Genomic DNA, 11,395 nt, shown 5'->3' with positions numbered 1-11,395 from the left:
TTTAATATTACTACGCTCACGTTGAGCAACATCAGTAGTCATGTAATTACCATTGTAAGAACACAGTTCGAACTCCCGATCCACAATCCAAAGAGAAAGGGCTTGAAAAGCCTTTTTACAATAAATTTGTAGAGAGTAGGCTTGATATTTAGATTTCGAAAATGGTTTAAACAACAAAGAAAGAAAAAGCTTTGGACCCAATGGCACAAATAAGAAGTTATATGAAATAATATGAATGAAAGCTCCTCCTCGGACACAATCCGAGGATAATTTATAATCTTGCTTCTTAAGATCGATTACAATGGTTTATACTATTCTTTCTCTTCTCAAAGCAAAGACCTCCCTTCTTCCGAAGGTATTTTCTCTTATTTATACTTCCTCTCCTATCCATTCTCATCCTCCACCTCATGGTCATAATGCTGGTTTTAGATATTTGTCCCATCAAATTCCCCTGAAATCCTCTAGGATCAGGGACCAAGTCCCAAACCTCATGTTCAGGTCTCATTTCTCCATTAATTTAGTCAGTATATCAATCACAGAGTCTTTAATGTATGGGCGGTAGTAGCAGCTTTACCTTAGATATCCCACCGTCCTTCCTATTATTACCGTGTCTTCCCGTAACCATAGGAATTTCTATAACATGCTCTGGAGATTTTAAACCTCTCTTCCTATGACCTCGGCTTTACTATCCAAGGACAAAGCTTTCCTTGGACATAATTTGTCCACACGTTATCACATCTTCACCTAGCCTTTTCTTTACGAGGTACATTCATGTACCCCTAGCTCATTTGATGTCTTTGGATTGGGTTTTTAGCCCAAGAGATTTTTTGGGCCATCTTTTATAAATTACTGGACCCAATGTCCCTACAACCACCAATTTTTCTAAATTCCTCCTACAATTTTAAAATACTTTCCCTAAATTTTAAAATACTAATAAAAAGAAAATAATTTCTAACCCTGTCACCACCGTAAAGCCCAGGCCCAATCTTTATTGCCTTAATTAATTCCACCATAAAGCCTAAACCCAACCCTAAGCAGCCTGTATTTCACGGCCTTTCTGTCCCCCAACCTTTTGGTTTCAGAAAACAACCCTTCAGCCTTTGGAAACGGAGCTCCAACCCGAGGACTTGTCTACTCCTATCGTCTCCGGCGTGAGCCAAGGCAGCGGCGAGTACTTCTCCCGTATCGGTGTCGAAAAGCCATCATGTAAACTTTAATTAATTAATTAATTAATTAAGACTGACAGAAGCTTCAGGTATCTCTAAATCCCGCATGTAAGGATTAGATTAATTGTATTGTTTCTTTTGTTAGTACCTGGGGGATTGTTATGTTGATTTTTCTTTCTGCTTGATTTTTGTTAGGATGTTGAATTTTTTATTCTTTTGTGTTGTGGGTCATATATATATATATATATATATATATATGGGTCTGTTCATTTTTTATTTTAAAGTATTTGGGTTGGGTCTTAGTGGTGACTCTGATTTCTTCGTGTAGTTAATCCACTAATTCAATCCATATTTTCGTGTAATGAGAGAGGTTGAACAGTTTATGTAGAGTATGCTTGACATTGGAAAAGAAGTGTATTCTGGTTGGGTTGATTTTGAACTTATATGGTCTTACAAAATATGATTAGTTTTGGGTATTCTTGATTTTAAATCTTTGATTTTTGTTTCTGGGTTAGATTTTGTTTTGATAACGGTATTTGGTTAGAATCTGCTTTCTTTAGGATATTTGTGTCACATTTGGTTTGCTTTTGTTTTGAGTATTTGGGTTAATTTGGTTTTGGTTATTTTTTGTCAATGGAGGTTTTTAAAATAGAGAAAAGCAAACACAATCATGCGTTTCTTTTCCTTTTTCTCTTAGGTTTGGAAAACTCTGGATTTTTTTTTTCCACAGTGATGGTTACCAATTCCTATAGATAACCATAAGTCCATAAGGCCCATTAAACATCCTCTGGGTTTGAGTTTAATGGCAGTGATTTTAATGATTCAGTGTGAGTGTGTTTTTGTGTGTGTGTGTGTATATATATATATATTTTATCCTCACTGTGTTTGTTTAATCCATATAATCATTGTTAAAATTAGAGACATGCTGATGTTTTGAAGATATTGTTTAATGATGAAATGATATAACCATTTATAAATTACCTATATCAGAGTGTGAAGATTAAAAAGGTGCAGTGATATCTAGGCTTCTGTTATAAAGAAAACAAACTTTTCCCTATCCTAGCTACCTTGAATATGTTCAGCAAGAAGTATCATATTATTTGTTCAAGGAGAACGAACACGTTCTGGCCATTTTGGATGTAGAGTGTGTATTTTTCAATATGAAATTTTACTGAATTGCACCCCCACAGTATGAAAGAATATAGAACGCAGACAAGTTTCTCAAAATTTGAACCCTAAGTGAAGAAGAGTCCATTCAAGCCTTCAAGATGAAAAAATGGGGAAATTTTATACAAAAAATAAATCCAAATGCTTTAGAACCACATGATCAATTGTAAATAGCAAAAACAGAGGAAAAAAAAAAAAAACCTAGGTTGGTCTATATCCAATCTTCTAGCACTGGCACACTCTTGCTCCATCCATATCCCTTCCAAAGTGAACATTAACAAATTCTAACTTTGATTGTAGAATGACATAAGATTTATTATTAAGCAAGACTTGTGAATAAATTTAGTCATAAGATTTATTGACGAGCTGAAGCTGGCATTAAGTTAGAACCCTTCAAAACCTAGAAAATAATGTAACAAATAAACCAAATATTTTAAACTCTATTGATGAACAGACTGAGAAACAAAAATGTAAAGGTTTTTTTTTTTTTTTTTCCCTGTATGTTGCTACAACTTTGTTTTCTCTTCCCAACAATGATACGAGTAAACCGTTATGCATATGACATATATAGGTAGAATTACTATAATATGAAAAAAATTCTGGCAGTTTGGTCCACATATATGAGCAACTTTCTGTTTATTTGAGAGACCAAGTTTATTATCTTTTTGTTAGGAGTAATTCAATCAAGCTTTTTCCCACATCTATGATATGGGATAAGATAGTGTCTATATTGTAGAAATCTTTTTTCTTTTTTCTTTTTTAAAATAGACAATACTTAAAGTATTTGTTACATTTTATATATTACACCTCATTACATATTATTTGTATATTCCCACGCATCTCGTGGGTCTACGGCTAGTAGCTATAAAACCCAAATCCTCTGTTTTCTTTGCTCCGCTTATCTTTTCTCTCCTACTCACTCAGTTTCATCAGCCAAACCCAAAACCTCTAATCTGTGGGTTTCAACTTTTGATTCGCTGGAAGCTCCAAACCCTAGTGATGGGCAAGTCACGCTCACTGTAAGACTTTCATTATCATATTGGCAAACTTTTTTTTTTTAATTCAATTCATGCCTGGTTCATCATTAGAACCAAAAAAAAAATATTTTGATTTTCTACTTATGAATAATTATGCAGACCGGAATCGACGTCTAAAGCAGACCTTAAATTCGAGAAGAAACGCCAGTTTTATACAAGTAAGTTGCTCCTGCAAAAGAGTCAGACGCATTTAGATTATTTATGCAAATTCTGAATTCCCATTTCAGTATTTGGAAATTTATAGGGTTTTAATGCTCTTTTAGATATGCATCACCAGCATGGAGTAATAGTATTTCTAGAACATATGATGTTTTCCCACATTGTTAGTTCCTGTTTAGTGTTCATTTGTTACATCTTTTGGTCATGTGGAATCTTTTTTATCCTCTATAGTTTGATAATTTTTGGTCCCATAAGGATTGATTGTAAATGGTTTTTATTTTATTTTATGAAGGATAAAAAGAAATTATCATTATAGATTTTCATTCATGCTTTAATAATATGCAGAGGTTAAAGATACTGTTGCTGCCCTGAGTGCCCAGAAGGCTATTGGCAAGGTGAGATTCTTAAATTAACATTCGCGTTGTTTATTGTTATACACTTGTCAGAGTTAATTTTTGGTGCTGTTGGTGGGTAGTGTGAACTGTGTTTACTTGCATATTGGCAGTTTGGTTATTGCATTGGTTAGTATGTTGTTAAGATTTTTTTTTTTTTTTTTTTTTTGTCACTAGCAAGAAAGTTCCAGCCAGGACTTGCATTGCCAAGTTGTAAAGTTTGTCTTCATTTTGATAGACTGAATTTCAGCTCCTTTACACGTTGTTTGCCTATCTATTTCAAGATAGATTTAATTTAAGTAAATCTTGCACTTGCAAGAAAATATAGCATTGATTTTGGGTCAATCTTTTAGAGTTGAGACATTACCTCCAAAAGGGAATCTTGTACATAAAAGTCAAAAGAGTGTTGGAGTTTCCATACTTTTTTAAGTGATTTAGAAAATGAATTGGCATAAATTTTTGGTACTTGTAAAATAAATTATACAATATTTAGCAAAATGCAACCTTTATCAAAACCGCAAGGATGTAGACAAATTTTAATCAAGGGGTATGCAGGATCCACAAATACATTTTGTGGCTGCTAGTGTGGTGCAACTCTGTTCTATAATGGGTATGGCAAGTTAAGGGAGTAGCATTGAAAAATGACACATGATGCCATGTATAGATAGAGCCAGATTGTTCAACTTACATGTAAAGGTGAGTACCTTCAATCAACCTCTAGGATGCAAGATACAAAATTGAGTAGGTTATTCACTACTTAATTTGGGTTAGTGACAAAGTTTTACAGAATGTGGTTCGATTGGGATCAACGTTTTGAGTTTGAGGGAGTGATGTAGGTTCAAGCAGGATATCCACTGGATGATGCTACTTGAACCCCATGAGTTGAGGTCAGGCTTTGACCTTTATGAGGGTGTGTCTAAGGCCCCTTCATTGTTTAGGCCCTTAAAGCATTGGTTCCTCTGTAGATAGGTGCTGCTATGGTCAGGCTCATGTTGGGTTCTCCATAGAGCAGTCAATCCTTCCCTTTTTAACCTAGCTAAAATTAAGTGAGAAATGTGAAAGGTGGACAATTGAACAGAATCTTGAACCTTCATCTCTTAAATGTAAAAAAGATAAGTTAATATGAGCCTGGATCAAAGATTTTTGGAGTGAAAACTGTATTGCAGCAAAATTATGACCTGGGGATTTCAGATACGATAATTTTTTTTTTTTTTTTGGGGATTCGAGATATGATAAATTGTTAATTTGCCCAAATTCTCATGATTCTTTTTTAATTAAAAAGGACCCATTGGAGTCCATAAATCTTACCAAAGCCTTGTAAACCTCAGTATTTTCTCATTCCATTCTTCTTGAGTTTGTTGTCCATCCTAAGGACTTTGCATGGGGACATGGTTCTAAATTCTAATCTCCAAAACAAGGAATGTCTAAAGCCTTAAAAAGAACTTTTATTCAATACGGACCAATTGTTTTAAGGATGATGTTAGGACTCTATTGTGTTCCACAAGTACCAGATTGTTTGTTACAATTGTCTATTAAAATTGTATACCTCTATTTACCAATACATGAAGAAAAAAAATGTATACCTTTATTTGATATCTGAATCTAAGGTGATGCCTTTCTTTCATTTCGTTTAAACCTTTTGAACTAATATGTTGTGGCAAATGTTTGATAACACTTGTAAAACTTATTTTTGAGTAATATTCATAATCTTTATTATGTTAAATATCTATTTATGTTCTGCCAGAAGAAGAAACTTAGAAGCCGACAGAAGAAATTGAAAGTATATGATCTCTCAACCCTCTCAGATTTCCTTCCTGATTTGAAGACCCCGCGGCAACCAACTCCTCCTACAGATGAGTTGAAGCCAAATTGTAAATCTATGAAAAAGTTAATGTGAGCATATGAATTCCATGATTTATTTCCTGTTGCAAGCTTTTTCATTGTGATATCTGTCTTAATGTAATATCGGGTTCATTTTCATCAGCTTGAACGAAGGAAAACAGCTGAGTACAGTTCTTAATCATCCTGCTTTCCAGTTGGATCCTTTGGCTGCCATTCATCAACACCTGCAGAGCACACAACCTGTTATAGATGAGAAACCAAAGAAAAAGAAGAATAAAAATGGAGGGAGGAAGATAAAAGCTAAGAAATCTAAGGCTTCAGATGGACCTCAATCTATGGTTATGTGAAATAAATTTTTGTCAATCTACTTCTATAAGCCATATTTGTTCAAGATCAGATCCTGAATCATTCCAATATTTACATTTTGAATACGAAATATGTTCACCTGGTTAACAACCCTATCTGGGTTTGTTTTGTTTCAATTTCCGAAAGATGCTCTTAGTCTGATCAATGTAATTTTTTCCCCCTTTGATAATTAGCTTTATCAATCTGCTTCTATAATCCATATTTGTTCATATCTGATCCTGAAACATTCCTATGCTTACATTTTGAATGCGAAATATGTTCACCTGGTTAACAAGTCTATGTGGAATTGTCTCTTTTCTATTTTCTAGAACTTGGTCTCAAAAAGGATTTTCTTTCAATTATAGATTTCCGTGATTATTCATTTTTTGGAAGGATGAAGTATAAAACTGTATATTCACTTAACTCAATCTATATTTGAGTCCTACAAGCTATAAATGAAGCTGGCTTGCTTGGAATGCAGAATTACGGTTATTTAAGCACACATATTTAGTTCTTTTACCATGTAACCTTTTAGGTGAAGAAAGGTTCATTTTATATGTCTTTTAAGTTCAGTTCTCTTCCCATCTGTTATTCTATATATTGGTATTTGGATTAATAATCAATGATATACTTGTGATATTGTGTCAGTCCTTTCAAGAAAAAGAATCTGCATGCGCATGTTCTTTTTATGAGCGCAACCATCTGCTTTTCAAGTGTGTAACAACCAGCTAAAGCTAAACGCCTCCTAAGCCGGAAAATGGTTTGCAATGAATGTTATTCTCTTGTACACCAATACCAGCAGTTCATTCATAATTTTAACATTGGAATAATGTGCATGCAGCTGATCTTAATAAATACTCCTTAAGATAGATCAATTCCCAACTGATTACAGCAACTATCTCGATCAGGCAAAAAAAAAAAAAGATTGTACTAAACATTCTCAATTGGATAATGATCCAACCAGTGGTTATAATTTATCATATAATATTTGCATATAAGAGTTGTTTTACTACCAAGTACCAATTGCTGCTTGAGATATCAGAATTTAAATTTGAAATACATGTTTGCCGGCCTGCTTAGGAGAATTCTCCACTAATGCTCCAATTAGGTTGGGTTTTCACAAAAACTCCTCTTTTTAGTACTTATCACATTTGGTTCTACTGATTAAACCCAGGTCAAACTTAATTGGTATAATTTTCCACGTCTTAGTTGTTGTAAGAGGCATTGGGGAAGAGATCATATCATGTAGTTTTGTTAGAAATGTTATTGGATAACCAATCAAGACCTTCATATAGTCCTTGGCCAGAGGTGGCAGAAGCCCTCTGGACGTACCTGCACAATGAATTAAGTCAATCAACCAATACCACGATTCAAACTACATGTATTTTGGGCAATCCCATTTGTGTGTTTGGATTGTCTTATTACTTGATTTGCTTATATCTTGAACGTGGATAAAAAGTACCTTTGCACATAGGAAAAGTGAGATTTTAAAAAGCTGTACATAAGCAAATAAGCTTAAAAGGCTAAACCAAATGCACACTGATTTGAGATAATAAGACTTTTAATTTAAATCATATGCATAAATCACAATAGACCATGTTAGTAGGTATGCAAAAAAGTGATAAAAAAAATATAACTTAATTTATATTTAGATAATTTTTTTCAAGAGAAAAACTATATCAAGAGTGGTTTCTTCGTCTGTTTGTATTTCTGTCAACTAAAGGGTTTGCCTTGTAGAGTGAAAATGTACACTACAGAAAGGAGAGCTGAAGGGAAGAAACAAATAAAATAGTACAGATCATTGAATGAAAACATGACTGATAAATCAGCCAAACAAATAAACGGGAAGAACATGACTGATAAGACATTCTTTTTCTTTTTGATGGGGTATAGGGAAAGCAAATGCTTACCAGGGACGCTGATTGAGTGAGTATAGGCCAAGTTTATCAGCAACCTCCGAAGCACTCATAGAATTTGGAAGGTCCTGCTTATTGGCAAAGACAAGAAGCACGGCATTGCGTAGTTCATACTGCGCACAAAAAAAAATGATAAAAAGTGAATCTTTATTTATATGATTATAGTTACTCATCAATGCAATACTTCTGTAAGCACAGATTTTTTTTGTTCTTTCTATATTTGGATGAAGAATTCTCTAAGCATAGGTTTAATTGCACTAAAAGAAATTCAAGATATAATCATAATGGAGATTTTCAATACTGAAACATTGATTTGGAATCTGTTTAACAATGAAATTCTAAGTTAAGAAGGTAAAATCTAATTCCAAGTTCCTAAGTTCTAACACGTTGTCCTTACTAACCTCAACAAGAATACGATGTAGCTCATTCCTGGCTTCTTCAAGTCTTTCTCTATCATTGCTGTCCACGACAAAGATTAGTCCTTGAGTATTTTGAAAGTAATGTCTCCATAAAGGTCGAATCTGTTTAATAATGAAATTCAAAGCATATGCAGCATTATTATTAAATTTCATAGAACATAATGACAAAACCGTTATTATTTTAATATTTTTCAAGAATAAAGATGAATTCTTTTATTAATTACAAATGGGGTACCCTTCAACCTTTCTTTTCTACTTTAAAGAAAATAAAATGTCTTTCACTATATTATAACCATAGGTAGAGCCAGAGATCGAATCCCTGTTTTAAGCAAAAACAAAAACAAAATTTTCCATGGTTCAAAATTGAAATGGCAATTACTAATTATATAGCAGTATTAGAGACAATGGAAGGTACGTAAGATTAATTCTATGAAATGTGTCTCATCAATGTATGAAATATTTGAGAGAAATAACCTTGGAAAATTATAAGGTACTTATGATTAGGTTAATGGATTGGGATACTTTGATCTTTGTTGAAAGATGAGCTAGATTAACTAATTCATCTTTCCTCATATCAAACTTAACCCTTACATAACTCAGTTGAGTTACTGCAACCACTTGATTTTATTATGGATAAATATTTGTTATTTTCACTTTCTCATGATGCAGAAATCCATTTTTCATTTTTGAGGCCAGAAGAGAGGAGGCAGAAATTTATGTGCAAATCACTAACAAAAGAGTTATGCCATAGAATGATATCAAGCTGGTACCTTATCTTGTCCTCCTACATCCCAGACAGTGAAGCTAATATTCTTGTACTCCACAGTCTCCACATTAAAACCTGTTCCATTAAAAATGAAGGCAATAGATCATTATGTATGAAACAGTAAATCAAACAAGAAGGAATTATCACAGATAAAAGATCTGAAAAAGTTTCTAGCTCAATCTATAAAACCATCACATATATACAATGAAAAAACTATAAAAAGAAATAAATTCTACCTAAACTTTGAAATATCTTGTGCTTAAGCAACAGAAAAAGGAGGTAGTTCCAAAGTGACATTAAGCATTAAACATAATCATCTTATTTAAATTGTAAGAGTTTCTAATGTACTAGTTACCAATTGTGGGTATGGATGTAACAATCTCTCCCAGTTTGAGCTTGTACAAGATGGTGGTCTTCCCAGAAGCATCAAGACCCACCATCAGAATCCTCATCTCACATTTTGTAAGAAACCTCTTTGCTAGTCTAGATATGATAGCACCCATGCCACTTTACCAACAAAAAAAGATCAACTAGGATTAAAATCTTCAAACAAAACCTCAGCAACAGAGAAATATTGGAAGAGAAAGAAAATGGATTGTTTCATCAATATGAGAACTTATGTAAGAGACAAACTATAGGAGAAACATAGGAAAAAGGATATCTCTTGTATTTAAAGCAAGCACCAAATGGGACATTGTTGGGTGGAAAGGAAAGGAGAATAAATTCTGATTTTAGAGGACAGGCACAAATTATATACTTATATTGTATTGTTCAACTTCATTAGGACTTGCCATCATGTGGGAAACCTCACAAAAAATGTTGGTGTACTAGATAGCCAAAATTCTTTTGGTTGATTTGAAGTTAAACAGTGGTGTGTAATGTGTATTGGACTTTTTATAAAGCCTACACACACGTCTTTGTGCCTGACAAAGCTGAAACAATAGATCCTTCTCAATAAGCACTTGGAATGATGCCCCAATAAGAGCTAATTGATTCCAGATGGTCCAGGTTATTGTTCTTTCCTGGAATCCAATCTATTTAAAATAATCATAACTCTTAATAATACAATCTTTTTCTTCACACTGCTTATCATAAGCATTTTTTTTTCATGCAAGCCTGTCCAAAAGCGTGGAAGCAAATATTCCCAGTATCATCATTGAGCTAAATAAACTCTTATGCATTTATTGTCCTTAAAATAATACTACTATTTGGAAAAATATTTCTTAAGATAGTGCCATATTTTATTTTATTTTATTTTGTTGAAATATACTAAATTTAAGTATCATTGTGATGCTTTCAGTTAAGGCAAACGTTTGAATATTATGTTTATATGAAATATGCTTTCCAATAAGATGTTGATAGAGTAGATAAATCACATTTGGTCAATTTGATATCATGTACATCTCAAAATTTAAATGAGACGGGGTTAAAACGGCTATGTTCAGCCAAGCATATGGATTCCGTAACAATATATTTCAAAATATATATAATTATGAAGGCATCAAAAGCTTTGTTAATTGGTGTTTCTAACGAAGATGTCCATCCCCCTCTCGACTGCTACAACCTAGAATTGCCTAAATTACCACTGACATATAAAAATTGTCAAAAATCAACTTGTGAAAAGCAAGAAAGCTATTAATTTGAAGAGCTGTTATAGAGACACAGGTCGCTCTTAAAACATAAAGTTCAGCTCGATAAATTATTTTTGTAGTGTATTCCTTGCAGCTTCTTTCAGAGATGACATGTAGGGACAATCTCTCCCCTTAAAATGCTCAAGTCACCTCAACAACTGCTTTTCAGTGATATGGGGATACCCTTTTGCGCCATAACCCACAAGGGCCACAACCGCAATTCCATTTCCATCCCACTCCAAGACACTAATAGCTGATGCTCTTTCACTTCCATTTCCTAAATGCAAACTATATGTCAACTTTCAAGTGTCAACAGACTCAACACCCTTCAAACCTATGGCCAAGGAAAAATGCATCCCTCGTTTCAAACCTAACATAGTATATTTGTAGTTGTCACTCAAACCTTAAGAAAATAATAAATGCAAACTAGGCTTTTATAACATCAACAGTATTATATTTGGAAAAAAAAAATCACAACTGCATTATTTTTTGAGAATATTTTCTACAAATAGTATTAGGATAAGGAAAAGCTCCAGTGTAGCACTGAAGAATAAG

At 33.4% G+C, this 11,395-nt stretch overlaps 2 protein-coding genes across 5 annotated transcripts; one reads left to right on the top strand and one right to left on the bottom strand.

Moving 5' to 3' along the window:
- Positions 1-1,031: 1,031 nt before the first annotated feature.
- On the top strand, positions 1,032-6,324 carry LOC142642745 (uncharacterized). Of its 3 annotated transcripts, none has more exons than XM_075817161.1 (6): positions 1,032-1,255; positions 3,258-3,352; positions 3,470-3,528; positions 3,875-3,924; positions 5,666-5,814; positions 5,906-6,324. In XM_075817161.1, the coding sequence occupies exons 2-6, from the start codon at positions 3,333-3,335 to the stop codon at positions 6,108-6,110; spliced, it is 483 nt and encodes a 160-aa protein (XP_075673276.1). In that variant the 5' UTR covers positions 1,032-1,255; positions 3,258-3,332; the 3' UTR covers positions 6,111-6,324. The 3 variants fall into 3 exon arrangements, with proteins under 3 accessions (XP_075673276.1, XP_075673278.1, XP_075673277.1); XM_075817163.1 differs by having other exon boundaries at positions 1,042-1,255; positions 3,267-3,352; XM_075817162.1 differs by having other exon boundaries at positions 1,042-1,274.
- A 751-nt stretch (positions 6,325-7,075) lies between these two features.
- On the bottom strand, positions 7,076-9,983 carry LOC142642743 (ADP-ribosylation factor 2). Of its 2 annotated transcripts, none has more exons than XM_075817159.1 (5): positions 9,565-9,983; positions 9,214-9,284; positions 8,426-8,545; positions 8,019-8,137; positions 7,076-7,440 (listed from the first exon to the last, which is right to left on the bottom strand). In XM_075817159.1, the coding sequence occupies exons 1-5, from the start codon at positions 9,710-9,712 to the stop codon at positions 7,350-7,352; spliced, it is 549 nt and encodes a 182-aa protein (XP_075673274.1). In that variant the 5' UTR covers positions 9,713-9,983; the 3' UTR covers positions 7,076-7,349. The 2 variants fall into 2 exon arrangements, with proteins under 2 accessions (XP_075673274.1, XP_075673275.1); XM_075817160.1 differs by having other exon boundaries at positions 8,019-8,092.
- Positions 9,984-11,395: the final 1,412 nt, after the last annotated feature.

Source organism: Castanea sativa, chromosome 7 (assembly GCF_040712315.1).
Source record: "Castanea sativa cultivar Marrone di Chiusa Pesio chromosome 7, ASM4071231v1".
Taxonomy (NCBI): domain Eukaryota; kingdom Viridiplantae; phylum Streptophyta; class Magnoliopsida; order Fagales; family Fagaceae; genus Castanea; species Castanea sativa.
The sequence above is the reverse complement of the archived record's forward strand: the minus strand, read 5'-3'. Positions and strand labels throughout refer to the sequence as shown.

Excerpts from the sequence above, each read along its gene's own strand:
- LOC142642743 (XM_075817159.1), bottom strand. The coding sequence starts at position 9,712 with ATGGGTGCTATCATATCTAGACTAGCAAAGAGGTTTCTTACAAAATGT. Across the intron at positions 9,285-9,564 it reads TACATCCATACCCACAATTG|GTTTTAATGTGGAGACTGTG; the intron begins GTAACTAGTACA and ends TTAATGGAACAG. Across the intron at positions 7,441-8,018 it reads TCACTCAATCAGCGTCCCTG|GTACGTCCAGAGGGCTTCTG; the intron begins GTAAGCATTTGC and ends TTCATTGTGCAG.
- LOC142642745 (XM_075817161.1), top strand. The coding sequence starts at position 3,333 with ATGGGCAAGTCACGCTCACT. Across the intron at positions 3,529-3,874 it reads GAAACGCCAGTTTTATACAA|AGGTTAAAGATACTGTTGCT; the intron begins GTAAGTTGCTCC and ends AATAATATGCAG. Across the intron at positions 5,815-5,905 it reads AAATCTATGAAAAAGTTAAT|CTTGAACGAAGGAAAACAGC; the intron begins GTGAGCATATGA and ends CATTTTCATCAG.